The sequence below is a fragment of the Labeo rohita genome, chromosome 19 (assembly GCF_022985175.1).
Source record: "Labeo rohita strain BAU-BD-2019 chromosome 19, IGBB_LRoh.1.0, whole genome shotgun sequence".
NCBI classification, from domain to species: Eukaryota; Metazoa; Chordata; class Actinopteri; order Cypriniformes; family Cyprinidae; genus Labeo; species Labeo rohita.
The window spans coordinates 8920476-8937886 of NC_066887.1; the positions used below are offsets into that span (position 1 = coordinate 8920476).

General features: G+C 34.8%; 1 protein-coding gene across 1 annotated transcript in view; it reads left to right on the top strand.

Moving 5' to 3' along the window:
• Window positions 1-8875, top strand: part of lpcat1 (lysophosphatidylcholine acyltransferase 1) — a 39863-nt gene extending 30988 nt beyond the window's left edge. The window contains exons 11-14 of the mRNA XM_051137215.1: window positions 3388-3541; window positions 3682-3774; window positions 7798-7939; window positions 8074-8875. Coding sequence (XP_050993172.1) covers window positions 3388-3541; window positions 3682-3774; window positions 7798-7939; window positions 8074-8270 — 586 coding nt within the window. The 3' untranslated portion in view covers window positions 8271-8875. The remainder of the gene's footprint in view (window positions 1-3387; window positions 3542-3681; window positions 3775-7797; window positions 7940-8073) is intronic.
• Window positions 8876-17411: the final 8536 nt, after the last annotated feature.

Genomic DNA, 17411 nt, shown 5'->3' on the forward strand with positions numbered 1-17411 from the left:
AGGCAAAGTAAGACAAGACAAGCATTTAACATTAAAAAGTATATAAATTGTATTATTTTTATGAAAATAACCAATTGTTTTGCTAGATAAGACCCTTACAACCACATCTGGGATTGTTTGAAGCTGCATTTAAACTGCATTTTGGAAGTTCAAACTCAGGGCACCATAGAAGTCCATTATATGGAGAAAAATACTGAAATGATTTCCTCAAAAAACATAATTTCTTTACGACTGAAGAAAGAAAGATATGAACATCTTGGATGACAAGGGGTGAGTACGTTATCTGTAAATTTTTATTCTGGAAGTGGACTTCTCCTTTAAGTAGGTTGTAACAGTGAAGGACAGTTTAGGAGGTCTCAGGGAAACAAGGTGCTGGTTTGGTCATTGGGTGAATCAGTCATCCAGCCAATCAATCTGCCAGCACGTTCATCCACCGCTCGACTCTACATATCATAGTATTGATCTGTGATACTTCAGTACAGACACACCATAAAGCATCATTACGTTCAGTAATATGAGCAGCGCTGTGCTGACTGATGAAAAATCAAACGCAGCCCTCTGCCTGCCAGCATAATGAGAGGAAGTTAAACATGGGCTTTGTTTGCTTTGGATTAGAAGCTGAGGATTGATTTTATACTGGTGCAACTGCATTGAGCTGGGTTGTACTGATGCTGTTCATCTGGTAGTGAATATGCTGCCCTCTAGTGAATATGATGAAGAAATACAATCAACAAAGCTTTGAATAATGGGGTACAGTATTTAAAAGAGAAGTTCACTTCCAGAATAAAAATGTACTTAGAATTTATGTTCAAGGTGTTCATGTCTTTCTTTCTTCAGTCACAAAGAAATTAATGTTTTTGAGAAAAAAAAATTCAGAAGTCCATAGGGTTGAAGGTCTAAATTGCAGTTTCAGTGCAGTTTCAAAGGGCTCTTCGCAATCCCAGCTGAGGAATAAGGGTCTTATCTAGTGAAACGATCTGTCGTTATCTAGTCATTTTCAGTTTTAGCAATGTGGTCTGAGAAAGTCAGCTGATCATCAATCACAACTCCAAGGTTTGGATGTTTTTGAAGGAGTTATGGTTGATGTGCCTTACTGGATGGCAAGGTTGAGCTCAAGGTGATGGTCTTTCATCCAGCCAGAAATGTGTGTTAGACAAGCTGAGATCCAAGCAGCTATTGTCAGATCATCAAGACGAAATGAAAGGTAGAGTTGAGTGTCATCAGCATAGCAGTGATATTAAAAGCCATGTTTCTGAATGACAGAACCTAGTGATGCCATGTAGACAGAGAAGAGAAGTGGTCCAAGAACTGAGCCCTGATGCACCCCACTAGTTAGATCTAGAGTAGTTAGACCTCTCCAAGATACCTTGAAAGACAGAGGAGTAAGACGCAAACCACTGGCGGCCCTTTGCCAGTAGGGTTGACAGGAGGATCTGGTGGTTAACCGTGTCAAAAGCAGCAGACAGATCCAGCAGAACAAGTATGAAAGTTTTCGCTCTCGAAAGCAGTCGCCTCTAGGATTTTTAAAAAAATGTTTTTGAAAGAAGTCTCCTATGCTTTGATCAATTAACTGTGATTAATATATATATATATATATATATATATATATAAAATGTAATTTATTCCTGTGATCAAAGCTGAATTTTCAGTATCATTACTTCAGTCTTCAGTGTTACATTATCCTTCAAAAAATCATTCTAATATTTTAATAATATTATTCTAATACTAATGATTTGCTGCTCCAGAAACATTTCTTTGGTAACACTTTACAATAAGGTGTCATTTGTTAACATTAGTTAAATGAATGTGACATAGATAATGACAGATTTTAATAAAATTTGAAAAATGCCATTATAAAGGTAAAAAGAAAATGCCCAGGTAAATCACTTTAAGGAGTCAAATATCTTCTTGTATTAGGAAGGCTAATTTTCAGTCAATTTTTTTTTTTTTTTTTTTTTTTTTTTTTTTTTTGATAATTGATCAGAATGTGCTCCTTTTTTTTTTTTTTTATATTAGCAGTACATGTGATCCTAATTACAAGAAGGAAAGAAAGTGTTCTTAAACTGGGTGTGTGATGGGTATGGCTGTGGAAAAAAAATAATATATTATTTATTTATTTATATATTAATTTAAGTTTTTAATTTTTTTTCTTTAACACCTGTGTTCATGTTAGTTCACAGTGCATTAGCTTATGTTAACAAACACAACTTGTGATTTTAATAATGCATTGGTAAATGCTGAAATTAACATTAACTAGGATTAATAAATGCTATAGAAGTATCGTTCATTCGTAGTTTGTTAACTAATGTTAACTAATGAACCTTATTGTAAAGTGCTACCATTTCTTCTTATTATCAGTGTTGAAAACTAATTAATGTTTTGGTGGAAACTGATACATTTTTAATGTTTCTTTGCATAGGAAGAAAAAAAAACAGTAGCTATTTGAAATAGAAATCTTTCGTAAGATTATATATTTACTGTCTCTTTTGATCAATTTAGTACATTATTGCTAAATAAAATTAATCAATTAAAAAAAAAAAAAATCTTATAGACCACAAACATTTAATTAGTAGTGTATATAAATTAAAAAAAAAAAAAATACTGTTTCTATTTCTATTCCCAAATATGATTTTCTTTAAACTAAGACAAATCCTTCACATGTAGCAATGCCATATGCATTCTTATGCAGTCTGTTTGTTAAGTTTTATCATGCCTTCTGCAGTGTTTCTCCTGTTATTGGTCTGTAGGATATTTCTTCAAACTGTTCACACAGCAGCTCAACATCTCAAACTTGGATTCATCCATCTATAATGCTCTTTTTGTAGTCTTGTACCATCCAGTCTTTGTTCTTTTCGCCCATTTTTTTTTTTTTTTTGCCAATGTCAGATGTGACTTTTTCTTTGCAACTCTTAAAAGCCCAGCATCTCAGAGTCGTCTCTGCGCTGTTGGTGATGAAACTGCTGTTTAGTGTGTACTGTTCAATGCAGCTGCCAGCTGAGCTCCAGTCAGGGGTCTGTTTCTCAAACTAGAGACCCTGATGTTCTCGTCCTCTTGTTATTCTGAGTCGTCCACTTCTCTCCTGTGCTGGTTAAATCCAGTCTGCTTTCTCCTTTCAAGACAGTAGTTCATAAAACAACCTTCATCTCTCAAAATAACAACTCACTGAATAACTTGACTTTTTTTTTTTAAACCACTTGCAAGAAATGCAAGTGTACTCAATAGTTTCAAAGATATTGTATTGTTACAGTTCATCAAGGACTTTCAAAGTAGTCTTGAGTGCTAAGCATATTTTCATATGTTTTCTCTATTCACCATCCAGTTGCACATTTGTAAAAAAAAAAAAATATATTAAAATAATGGTGGATTTTATTTTGTCTTGTCTTTCAGCCTAAAGACGGGAGTCACTGATGAAGTCCTGCATGAGGAAGGTTTCAGGGCCCGTAAGCTGTGTGGAAGCAGACTGGATGTGAAGGGATTTTCTCAGTACCTCAACCAGCCCATGACAGAAGCAGTCCAGGACATTTTCTCACTTTTTGAGGAGGTTAAGCATTTATCAAAACATCTTTATTACATTACCAAAGAGAAAACAAATTAACTCTGCCTTTCAGACACATCAGTTGTAATCACTTGTCTGTTGACATGATGTCTGATTGTGATGACATTTGAATGAATTGTTTCCAGCACGGGAAGATGGATGTGAGAGAATATGTCATCGCCCTGTCTGTGGTTTGTAGACCTTTCAGGTATCTGGAGACCATTAAACTGGCATTCAGGGTGAGTTGGGTTTCTACAAGCTCTCATTGTTTCAATGGCTTTTTTTAAAACAAGCTTGAGTTTGTATGAGTCAGGGTTGGGCAATAAAAGGATAACAATAAATACTGAGATATTTCCTCCATAAAACGATAACAAGAGTTGGATAAATGTTCGATATATTGTTTATGCACCAAAGCAGAACGAAACGGCGCTACTCACTTGAACCGCACCACACGGCGTGAGCTTACTAGAGCAGATGCGTTCACTCGCTGATGAGTCTCAGTCATGTGACCACTAAACAGTGTTCAGCAAAGAACACAAATGAGTCAGTGATTTAAACTAGTTCAGAGCCAGATGAAACAGCGCTGACAAACAGGAGAAACACTGTGTGCAACAATTCATTCAGAATGCTTTTCGATCTACAAATCACCATCGTTTACTATGGATTTACTGTAGTAACACCAACTGTTCCATGGTATTGTGCCAGAAAGGGTGGATATTCATATTGAATTTTATTATATTATTACGTTATATTATGCATACTTCTATTGAATGTTTTAAAGGGGTCATCGGATGCAAAGTTCATTTTTACATGTTGTTTGAACATTAATGTGTGTTGGCAGTGTATATTCACATCTATTCTATAATGATAAAAATCCATGCAGTGGTTTTTAATTAATCTGTAAAAATAATATCCGCTTATTCAAATTGCGCCATTTTCAGATGCCTGTGGTGTGGCGTCACACGATAGTTGATTAACATGAGTGTTTACCTCAGACCTGCTTTAAATCAGCTGTAACAGTCCGACCTCCATTGTTTCGATGCTGGAGCAGAGATGTAAGTTAGACAAGAATATCTCCGATTGAGCGATTGAGGTGTTGTGTTGCTAGATGTAATAATGAACAAACTGGTTATCATTTACTCCCGACATCTGAGCCGCTGAAGATGCAGTGGATTATGTTTGTTTGTAAAGGGACTGCACCTCCGTGACTACATAAATGCATCTATGTTCGCGCAAATCATTCGTGATCCAGCTTCACCTACAGCAGAAGTGAGTATAAGGGTTTTTTTTTATGAATCTCTGCAATCACCTTTTCTAATAATGTGCTAGTTAGCAAGTTTCGCGGCTAAACGTGCTAAATGCGGCTAAAGTAAACAGGCTCGTCACTCCACAGAGAGAAGAGAGCGGGGCGAGCAGAGCTCATTAACATTTAAAGAAACAATCCATCAGAATGGGATGATTTTTGCAGAGCTGATTTTGACAAGGTAAAAAGGGTGTTGTTTTACAAAACCATTGAGAAGTTTTAACCAAAGTGTATTATAGACTTTTCATTAAGACCCTAAAGAATCATATCAACTTGTGGAAAATGGGCATCCGATGACCCCTTTAAAGGAGTAAAGAAAACAATTACAGTATTTTTGTGATTTAAGCTTTGTGCATTTATTCTAAATGTATTTAGTCTTCTTTTACACAGATATCTAAAAACCATATAAATATATTTTTACCATGGTATTGAGGTGCTGTATGTGTGGTTTTAACTGTGGTTAAATGTGTGCTATTATGGAAGACTAAGGGTTAATTTGAATAAAGCTGAAACTGTCAGAATAATTCATTTTCACCATATAAAAATAAGTTTGGTGCAATTTTTACAGATATTACTTTTTTTTTTTTTTTAATTCATATAAATTTATATCTGCATCCTAACTTGTTGGAGTCATGACATGGGTTTTATTTATTATTTTAATATGTTCCTTGAGGTTTACTTATGTTAATAATGCTGTCAAATGATTAATCGTGATTAATCACATCCAAAATCAAAGTTTTTGTTTTGTTTATATGTGTGTACTGCGTATATTATGTATATAGGAATACACAAACATACAGTATATATTTAAGAAATATTTCCATGTATATATTTATATTCATATAATTAATATTATTAATTATATTATTAATATAATTAAGATAACATATTTTTCTTAAACATATACATGCATGTGTGTGTATTTATATATACATCATAAATATACACAGTATACACACATATATAATGTAAATAAAAACTTATTTTGGATGTGATTAATCGCAATTAATCATTTGGCAGCACTAAAGATTAATAAAGGTATTTGCAAAAAAAAAAAAAAAAAAACAAGAAGTGGAAAAATTATTTTCAGCCCTCATTCTGACCTCCTGACAACCCGTTTTAAGGCTGTCCTTTAAGGCTTGTCAGTAATCAGCCACTGTTATGATTGGTCAACGTCATTGCATAATAAAATAAAACTGTAATTTCCATACAAAGCATTATGAAATCATTTACTTACTGTTTGTGATGCAGCTGCAGTCAGATCTAGTACCGCTTCATCTTTCAACAAATGTTTCTAGTAAATTGAATGAGATTGCAGCCGTGGGGTACCACTCTGATCTGATTTGTGCCACCTCAGATTCAATTTGACCCACTCTAACCCCCCCAAAACTCGTCGGTTTTAAATATTAGGTGCGCACGATCACAGGTGTGTTTAAACTTTCACTGCTAAATTCAAACGTGCTTTTGCGCCTTGTCTGGCGCTGAGCCAGATAGATGTGCTCGGTGCTTTTAGCCTACATACTGATGTTTGTGAGTTAAATTGACCCGTATGAGTGGTTTTGTGGTCCAGGATCACAAATTTGATTTCTCATGTCACAACCCCTTTAAGCTACTGTCAAATGTGCATATATATATATATATATATATATATATATATATATATATAATATTAATATTGCAACCTGCACTCAAAACTGCGCTGAATATACGTGTCATCAAAGTCAGGAAACACAAACCTGTTTCTTGATTAGAAACATCACTCATTAGAACATGAAAAAATAAAGGGGTCATCGGATGCCCAGTTGATCGGACGCCAAGTTGATATGATTCTTTAGGGTCTTAATGAAAAGTCTATGATATACTTTGGTTAAAAATTCTCAATGGTTGTGTAAAACAACACCCTTTTTACTTTGCCAAAATCAGCTCTGCAAAAATCATCCTGTTCTGGTCGAGGCTGCTTTAAATGTTAATGAGCTCTGCTCGCCCCGCCCCTCTCTTCTCTCTGTGGAGAGACGAGTCTGTTTACTTTAGCCGCATTTAGCCTCTAAACTTGCAAACTAGCGCGTTATTAGGAAAGGTGATCACAAAGATTCGTAAAAAAAAAAAAAAACCTTGCACTCACTTCTGCTGTAAGTGAAGCTGGATCACAAAGTATTTGCGCAAACATAGAGACAAATATATGTAGATCAGGAGGTGCATTCCATTCACAAACAAACGTAATCCACTACATCTTCAGCGGCTCAGATGTCGGGAGTAAATGATGACCACTACGTTCATTATTACATCCAGCAACACAACACCGCAATCACTCAATTGGAGATATTCTTGTCTAACTTACATCCCTGCTCCGGCATCGAACCGATAGAGGTCTGACTGTTACAGCTGATTTAAGGCGGGTCTGAAGTAAGAAGCTCATGTCAATCAACTATCGTGTGACGCCACACCTACAGGCATCTGAAAATGGCTCGATTTGAAAAAGGAAATATTATTTTTACAGATTATTTCAAAACCACTGCATGGATTTGTATCATTATAGGGTAGATTTGTACATACACTGTCAACACACATTAATGTTCAAACAACATGTAAAAGTGAACTTTGCATCCGATGACCCCTTTAAGATTAAGATATTTTGTTAAGGAAAAGTAATTGTGGGTAAAACCCACAAATAACAATCTGGTTTCTACAACATTCACTTAGGAGCAAAAATCTGCTTTTAAACTTGAAAGAAATAAAGATTTGAAATGTAATGTGATACTTATCGAAATCGACTGATATGAAAAATGTTATTGTAAGAATTTTTTGGCCAAATTGCCCAGTCCTGCTTTTGTGCAATGCATGCTATATCCTGTTTAATAGGTTATAGTTCTTAATGCTTGTTTGGACTTTTTAGGTCAGTATGATAAGGAAAGATGGATGTTCTTTCGTTTTAAACGTTGAAATATTGTCTTCTGTCCAGATGTTTGAAGCACAGGAGGATGGAGCAGTTGTAGAAGAAGAGTTGGCCGTCATTCTGAAAACCGCTCTGGGAATTGGAGATTTTGCTGTTAGCGATCTCTTCAGGGCCATAGATTGTCAAGACAAAGGAAAGCTCACATTTGGTAGGTCCATTTACGTTGATTTACATGTTAATTATAATTTAGCTGTTTGCTGGAATTGTAAACTCAAAATATCAATTAGGAAATTATATCTTGCATATTTGTTACTTTGTAAATGTGCTTTGTGTTTATGGCAGATGATTTTTGCCAGTTTCTGGAGAATTGTCCTGATTTTGCGGAGCAGTACCACTGTCTCAGTGAGCCGATCCCTCAATCCTCCAGAGAAGCCACATCACCCTCAGAGTCTCAGCCTTCAACTAACGGCTTCTGTGCTGACTTCAGCCCTCGAGATCCCAACACTCACGACGCTGCACACAGCAAGAAACAGGACTAAAAGCAGCTTTTACTATCACAGCCTGTCACCCTCAGTGTGTGAGGGTGTTTGTGTGTGCATGTGTGTACTTCTGTGTGCAGGAGAGGTGATGACAGACCATATCTTGAAGTTGAATTGGGATTTACATCTGGGTACATTACCCCAGGGACTCTTCTAGAGTTCTGTTCAAAATCCTTTAGTTATTTATTTTTTTATACCCTCGAAGAACCTGTCTTCCAGGCGTTTTCTGACATATCTTACGAATGGGAACTAAATATGTATGTTATTTTTTTTTTATTTTTTTTTTTTTAGATTTTAGATTTTCTATATAAAGTGTTCTTTGCTTTATAACACAAGAGTGTGGTTTTAATATACGCAAAACAACAAAAGCCTTTGCTGATGTTCTTCAGGGTGCAATTGTAAGTTGATATTTTGACTTGTACTACCACATCCTTCACAAAAATATTAGTATAAAGAAAATTTGATTAAACCTGTAAAAGTCTCTGATTGGGTTTTACATACAAGGAATTCTTTTATCAGTAAATCCTATGTTGTGTTAGATAATTAACAAAGATATCTGACAAACAAATTCACACTATTTATTTGAGATGGGTTTGTGTTTAAGAACTTCATAATACTGGTAGCATGTCCTTTTAAAAATTACTAGTGTTGTCAGTATAATTCAGTATACACTACCAGTCAAAAGTTTTTGAACAGTAAGATTTATAATGTTTTTAAAGAAGTCTCTCCGAGCCTGCATTTATTTGATCCAAAGTACAGCAAAAACTTTTAAATATTTTTACTATTTAATGTAACTGTTTTCTATTTGAACATATTTTAAAATGTAATTTATTCCTGTGAGTTCAAAGCTGAATTTTTAGTATCATTACTCCAGTCACATGAATTTGATGAATAGAAAGCAGCATTTATCTGAAATAGAAATCTTTTGTGACATTATAAATGTCTTTATCATCGCTTTTGATCAATTTAAAACAACCTTGCTAAATAAAAGTATTAATATATATATGAATATACTGACTCCAAGCTTTTGAATGGTATAGTGTATAATGTTACAAAAGCTTTTCTCTATTTCAGATAAATAAATGCTGATCTTTGGATCTTTCTATTCATCAAAGAATCCTGAAAAAAACAACAAAAACAGCTGTTTTAAATATTGATAATAATAATGTTTCTTAAACAGCAAATCAGCATATTATGACACTGACACTGAAGGCAGGAGTAATGATGCTGAAAATGAAGCTTTGATTACAGGAATAAATGACATTTTAAAATATATTCACATAGACAGCAGTTATTTTAAATGGTAATAATATTTCACAATATTACTGCTCTTGCTGTATTTTGGATCAAATAAATGCAGTCTTGGTGACCAGAAGAGAATTATTTATAAAGCATTATATATATATATATATATATATATATATATATATATATATATATATATTATTATTATTATTATTATTATTATTATTATTATTTATTTTTATTTTTTATTTTATTTTATTTTATTTATTTATTTTTTGACTAGTAGTGTATATCCAACTTTTATATTTTATCCTCAGTGAACTCAGCTTTTATATTTATATACAGTATATATGAGCAAATATTTTATGATACAAGACAAAATTTTTCTAATCCCTCCAAGATTTTTATTATATAATAAAACCTTTTTTTTTTAATTATTATTAGTGATATAAATTAAAAGATTAATATGCCAAGTACTGACAATTAGCCTTTGAGAACTCTAAAAAATAATGAAGAACAGACCACATTTCTACAATGGAACTCCTGTAAATCCTAGAAAAGTGTAATACTCCAACACAAGGGGGCGCAATACAGCCACAAGAGTCAAAGGAGTGAACTTAAATCCTCTTAGCACAATGTCCTGGTTCAGTCAAATGTTAGTGATAATATTTTAGAGAATATTTCATCTTCTGACTTTGTAGGACATTATAGGACATGGTTTTTGGAAGTCCCTTCTGAAATATGAAATCACATAGACTCCCTGAGCCTGAGGATTATAGATTACAATGTTTGTTGTATCTATCGGACGTGGCACCACGGTAAGACCATATTTAAGTATTTATTTAGACGTACAATCTAAACATGTTATAATGGCTGTTTTGAGTGGGTTTTATGAGAGGCAGCCTATTAAAGTAGCCTAAACATCGGTGTTGGTTTTTAAACCCAAACTCCAGCGCGTAATATTTAACCTGACCTACATTTGTAACTCTGTCCTTCAATTGAATATCCTAATTATTCTCTAACATGACTCTGTTTTGATTTTCAAATGTTAGTGACATTCACTCAAACAGCTTCTCATTCTTCTTTCAGTTTTTTTCCTCCCGCTCTATTTTTTCTTCCCTCACCCACCTTTTCCTTTCACTCCTCTCTGATGTGTCACCTAAGCCTACGATGTAAACACATGATGTCATTTGTTAGAGAAACTTACATAAAAGAGTTTCTCTGCACCACGGGGTGGCGCTACAACATTAACAAAACGGCCCAAATCATCTGGATATACTGCCAGGAAAAGCATTACATCACCCCTGTTGTAAAAATAGACTAAGAATTGCTTCTTGGGTTCTTGAAAGTGGAGCATTTTGCCACCTGTGTCCAAGCTGTTAATAGATAATGACATCATCTGAAACGGCTCATGGAAAGCAGGATTTGACACTCGGATGGACTGAATGGATGAAGTTGCTATGCAACCTGGTCATCTGAATTAGCCAAAGTGCCCTTGAAATTCTCCTCCAGTTTAATTCTGTGTTCTTCGCCTCGCTTTTACATGAATGGATGGAGCGGAGTCACATTTGTATGCTCTGAATTGCGCCTATAGACAGAAACTGTGAATTGGTCAAATGGGGTTTCTGTGAGGCTTATTCAGCTCGTTTATTATGGCCAGTGTAGATTTCATACAATCTGATGAATATGAGGATTCAGTTCTTCAGATTTTTTTTTTTTTTACGTGTATGAATCATTCAGGTTATTATGGTTCACACATCTTGAATTAATGAAACAAATTCTTATTTAAAATTCCAGATTGTCAAACTGTTGAATATCCCGTGGAGAAAGGTCACCCAATGCTAGATGTGAAGATTATAAAATAGTATCAGACGCAGTCTGAATGAATCCACATACGTTTGTGTAGTTATCAGTCCTACCCCAAGACATGTCTATCCTTATGGGGTGTGTTAATATGATAATGATATGGAATATGGAGGGTGACATGAGGAAAGCATACGTTTCATCTCGTCTGTCTGTCCTTCTCCGTGTATAATCACTCTCCGGCCGTGTTTGATGAGCAGGGCGAATTTCATTAAAGCGCCGATATGGACTTGTCTCATTCGCCGTGCCTCGGGCTTCCTCTGAGGATCTGCCAACATATATACGTGTGGCGCTATTCATATATGCAAACATTTCTGTCAAATCTCTCAGCACCTGACAGCAGTGTGAACCCAATAAACCAGAGGCAGATAAGAGCTGGCGTCAGTAGGCAGAACTAATATTATTTGTGCAGTGGAAAGCGTTTATCTGTCACGGAGTGAGAATTGATGGTTTTGTGTCACTTTTGTTTAATAATGATGTGGTAATCTCAATATGCCCACTGGCTCGGGCTCTATTAAAGTTCAAAAGATTATCCAAATTAAAATCTCATTTGAAATATTGCTTTCCCCCCATATTTTGACTGGAGGTGGATTCTATTGGATGCGATATTTCTCACTTAGCAATCCAATTAACATTTTATGTTTGACAAACTGCAACGATGGCAAATAGGAACGGGGCTGCGCGACTGTGAAATCTTATAATGGGGATTTCAAAGATACTGAACTCGCTGCAATAAAACTTTTTTAATTTCACGACAGACGAGATTTAAATACGGGCCGCGATGACTCGAATGCGGCTGTCAGAAAACAAAAGCAGAAAAACAGTTTCCGTATCTGTGCGGTGACAGCGGATGTCAGAGCTCTTATCGTGAAGACAGATTCTCATTCATCGTTGCATAACATTGAATTAGCTCTAGTGATTGCTTGCCACAACGTGTCTAGTTAGTGTGTGTCTGTGTATCACATCACGGGTGATCACAAGCACACTGTGACCTGCCACTGACTCAAGTGACACACTGCATATAAGCTGCCCTTCAAAAGTTTGGAAACGCCCTAGAAAAGTGGGGTTTTGGACAATATAGGCATGAATCCTTTTTAATTTGTGATAATTTTGCACTGATAAGGGACAAACAAACTACGAAAGCATATTTTATTACATAACCACCATCAGCAGCTATTCAAGCTCTGCATAATCTGGGCCTACATTAATTGTATTCTAAACTTAATTGGCAATCAGTTGTTGAAGCTATTAAGGTGTGCTGACCCAAAAATATTTTAAAAACCTGGGTTTAAACCAGTAACCAGGCATCACAGCTGGCAAAGGATGTGTCTGACTTTGATGTATATATTGCCATTATTAAGTAATCAAAATGAAAATTATTATTGCTGGTCTTTAATGATAATGTCAAGTTACAATGTATTTGCACCAAAAAATTATAAGGATTTATGCTGATATCGTCCAAAACCACACTTTGCAGGGGTGTTTTTTCAAATTTTTGGAGGGCAGTGTATAAACTTTATGTAATGTCAAAAGTTTGGACACACTGATTCCTTTAATTGTCATCATTTTCCACAAAATAAGTTTGCCAGAAATGGAAGAGTGGAAAATTTGTAGTGCTGTACTGACCAATAATAATAATAATATTTAATAACAATAACAATAACAATAATAATAATAATAATAATAATAATGATAAACTTATATTTTAGCTTTCCTAATGTTACCACCCTCTGCATTCAACAAGAGGTATATAATGGGATGCTAAGATTTAAACCTTATAAACAATAAAATGAAAACAATAAAATTGTTTTTATTAATATTTTGAATTGTTTTATTTTTATATTTTGTTTTCATTGTACTTTCAGTTTAAGTTACATTTTGTTCTTTTTATAGAGAGAGAGAGAGTTTTGTTGTTTTCTTATTTCACTTTTAGTTTTAATTATGTTAATACAAGTTAACAGTTCAAGTTTTTAAAAAGTTAAACTACCTTAACTTTAAGTTTGTTTATTTTTAATTTATTTTAGTTTGTAATATAAAATAACATAAAATTATTTGTATTAATAAAAAACTTTAAAAAATGGCTTTGTAAATTTATTCATAGCAATTTGTCTACAAAACTAAATTGATATACACTACCAGTCAAAAGTTTTTGAACAGTAAGATTTTTAATGTTTTTTTTTAAGAATTCTCTTCTGCTCACCAAACCTGCATTTATTTGATCCAAAGTACAGCAAAAGCAGTAATATTGTGAAATATTTTTTACTATTTAAAATAACTACTTTGTATCTGAGTATATTTTAAAATTTAATATATTCTCATGATCAAAGCTAAATTTTCAGCATCATTACTCCAGTTTTCAGTGTCACATGATCCTTCAGAAATCATTCTAATATGCTGATTTGCTGTTTAATAAACATTTTTATATTATTAATATTATGATTAATGTTGTTGTTGTTGTTATTATTAGTAGTAGTATTATTATTATTAGCAATATGTAAAACAGTTGATCAGCATTTTTTTCTTGGAGTCAGTATATATATATATATATATATATATGCTTTAAATTGATCAAAAGTAATGATAAAGGCATTTTTATTGTTTTAAAGGATTTCTGTTTCAGCATAATAATGATATGTTTTTTTTTTTGAGCAGCAAATCAGAATATTATAATGATATCTGAAGGATCATGTGACTGGAGTAATGATGCTAAAAATTCAGCTTTGGAATCACAGGAATAAATTAGATTTTACATATATTCAAATAGAAAACAGTTATTTTAAATAGTAAAATAGTGTCGTTTTTACTGTTTTTTGCTGTGCTTTGGATCAAATAAATGCAGGCTTGGTGAGCAGAAGAGACTTTAAAAAACAATAGGCTACAAATTTTACTGTTCAAAAACTTTTGAGTGGTAGTGTATATTTAAGATAATACAAACAATACAAACAATTTAATAAAATGCAACAACAACAATATTATATTTTTGTCAAGTGCAACTTATTTCTGCAAATTACTGTTTGCACAATTACTAAAGACAGTCACAAATTAGCTATAGAAAATAAGGACAACCACTTGTTAGAATTTCCATATTAAAAACACAATGAAAATGTAAAAATACACTAAGAATTGAGTATAACACTGTGTCTGTTAACATTACATGCTATTGCATCAGTTAATCGTTATACTTATTGGATAATAGGTGTCAGAGAGCTCAATTATGCCACATTCTTAAAAAAATAAAGTATTAGTAATGTTCCATTTCAGAGTCTTTCATGGGTAAACAGCAATAAGCTCTTAATTGTGGTTTGAAACCTTGAGCGTATCAGCATCACTCACCAGTGGCAAGAGTTCACAGGTTCATTGAATTTCTGCTGTGTGCAGTTTCTCAGAGCAGCGAGTCATTTTCCACAGCTCAGTCAATGGAGCATGTCAGTTTCGTCTCATTTCTCCAAACCCCCACCTCACAGTGGACAGACCGCTCTGGTGTCACAAACCCCCCATGTATCCGTCTGTCTTTCTACTCTGTGCAGTCTGAGCTTAGATACTCACAACTCAACCGGTATATTATAATTCCTAACAAGTGACACAATCACATTCTATGGTGAAAAGATAAAATTTAACCAACTCTCAGATCAATACACTCATCAACTCTCATCAGTGTATACACAGACTATATAAACTATGGTGGCACAAACAAAGCTCAGCTGAAGTCTAAAGTATGGGTCTGTACCAATACCCATGTTTGCAATCACTTGAGATCTTGTGTGCATGACAGTAAGTAAGTGCACTGGACTGTCCAAGGACTCAAAATGCCAAAGCTCAGTACCCTTAAATGGACAACCTGATCTCATGACAAAAACGTACTGTAATGTTTCATGACGTATTCGATGTGAAATGTGCACTGAGTGGCACTAAAAGAAGCTTCTGCTTTGTCCCATGATAGGCTGACAGCATGTAAATCATCAGAGAATGAATTGCGCCCTGTTTGCCTCAGCCGTCCTTGCTACCATTTCCCCTCGGTAGGCGTCGATAGCATGATGGCTTTCAGTAAGCGGTCTGGTGATTGGCGTAGTATGAGACCTGTGAAACAGAAGCGACGTTTGGTGATGTCGGCCAAAGACCACAAAGCGGTGAGGTGGTGAACTTTTTGGTTAGAGATTCAGTCATGATAGTAAATTACTAACATCCGACGTAAGCATCTTTGTTGGAAAACATTCAGCCGTGTAGTGATATCTGCAGATGACTTCCACATTTCACTAGCGTAGATGGCCATCAGGATGACAACTGAGTTTAGGAAGCAGATCTTTGCGCGCAAAGCGATGGTCGTTGACCTCTATATTAACATTAACTATTGCATGGTCGCAGATGCTTATGGGTCTATGATTCTGCCAAGGTACGTAAAGTAATTGACTTCTTCAAGTGGTTGCTGACCAACAAGGACAGGGTTATGGCCACTGGCAAAACCAACACAAAGGATTTTACTCTTGGAGGCACTGATCTGGAGTCTAGTCTTTAGCGCCTTGTGCTCCAATGCACCACTGAGCTCATTGAGGTATTGCAGGGTAGCTGCAAGGAGGGCGATAGCGTCAGATTCACAATTCCTCTGCCATCTCTCCCAAGCAAGCCATAGGGTGAGGTTAAAGAGAAATCTCTCATGGATGCCAGTATTAATCTGGAAGTAGTCGGAATTTGCCTCGGTCTGTGCGAACACAGCAAATGGTTTCACAGAAGATGTTCCTTAAAATGTCAACAAACTTTGCTGGGGTACCGTAGCTTTCATCTTCCACAGTGTCTCTTGATGAAAGCTATCGAATGCCTTTGTATAATCAACAAAATTAATTGATAGCTTTTGTTGGAACTTCGTGCTTTGCTTGATACTATTCCTCAGGACAAAAATGTGTTCAGTGCACAATCTCCCACTTTGCAAACCGGCCTACTCCTCCTACAATAGTGCACTGTCTGATCGGTGAAGGTGCAGAAGAAAAATCAAGCACGAAACCTTGCTGGGGATCTACTTACCAAAAATTGTTCCAAATGAGTTTCTTTTTTCTGCTGAACACAAAAGAAGATATTTTGAAGAATGTTGGTAGCCAAACTAGTAGCCATTGACTGTAATAATATTTTTTTTTTTCTCTATGCTATGGAAGTCAGTGGTAATCTAGTCCATCAATTAACATTGTGTGAATACATGCTACATGTTTATAACAAACAAATCCATCATTAAAGGAGAACTCCACTTCCAGAACAACAATTTAAAAAATAATTTTTCTCACACCCTTGTCATCCAAGATGTTCATGTCTTTCTGTCTTCAGTCGTGAAGAAATTATGGCTTTTGAGGAAAGATTCTAAGTTGTAGGAGAAAATAAGAGGGAGTTTTTCATCATATTCTACATACACTTTTTGAGCTGGAGTACACAGACGATGAACTTATATGTGATTCGTAGCATTGTGGACGCGCATCCCGGAGCCTGTGCTACACAAGCCTTTTGTGCTTAAAAAGTATACAAATTTTTATTTTCCAAATAAATGACCAATCGTTTCGCTAGATAAGACCCTTCTTCCTCGGTTGGGATCGTTTAGAGCCCTTTGAAGCTGCATTTATACTACATTTTGGAAGTTCAAAATCGGGACACCAATGAAGTCCATTATATGGAGAAAAATCCTAAAAATGCTTTCCTCAAAAACCATAATTTCTTTACGACTGAAGACAGAAAGACATGAACATCTTAGATGACAAGGGGGTGAGTAAGTTATTTGTAAATTGTTGTTCTGGAAGTGGTGTTCTCCTTTACGGTGTTTTTAACTTCAAACTCTTGCTTTTGGTTAAAATACAAGTCGTCTAATCAATAATATTGTTTTCTCCAATGAAAAGGTCATCATATCTGAATCAGGAGAGAAATATGCACAGCTCAAGCACAGTCCAAAACAGTTTTAAATAAATATGTTGGTGTATTTTAATCTGTGAGGAGATGGCTTTTTTTTTCACTGGAGGAAGTGTTATGGATTATGGACTCATATTTTGGCTTTGGTTTAAA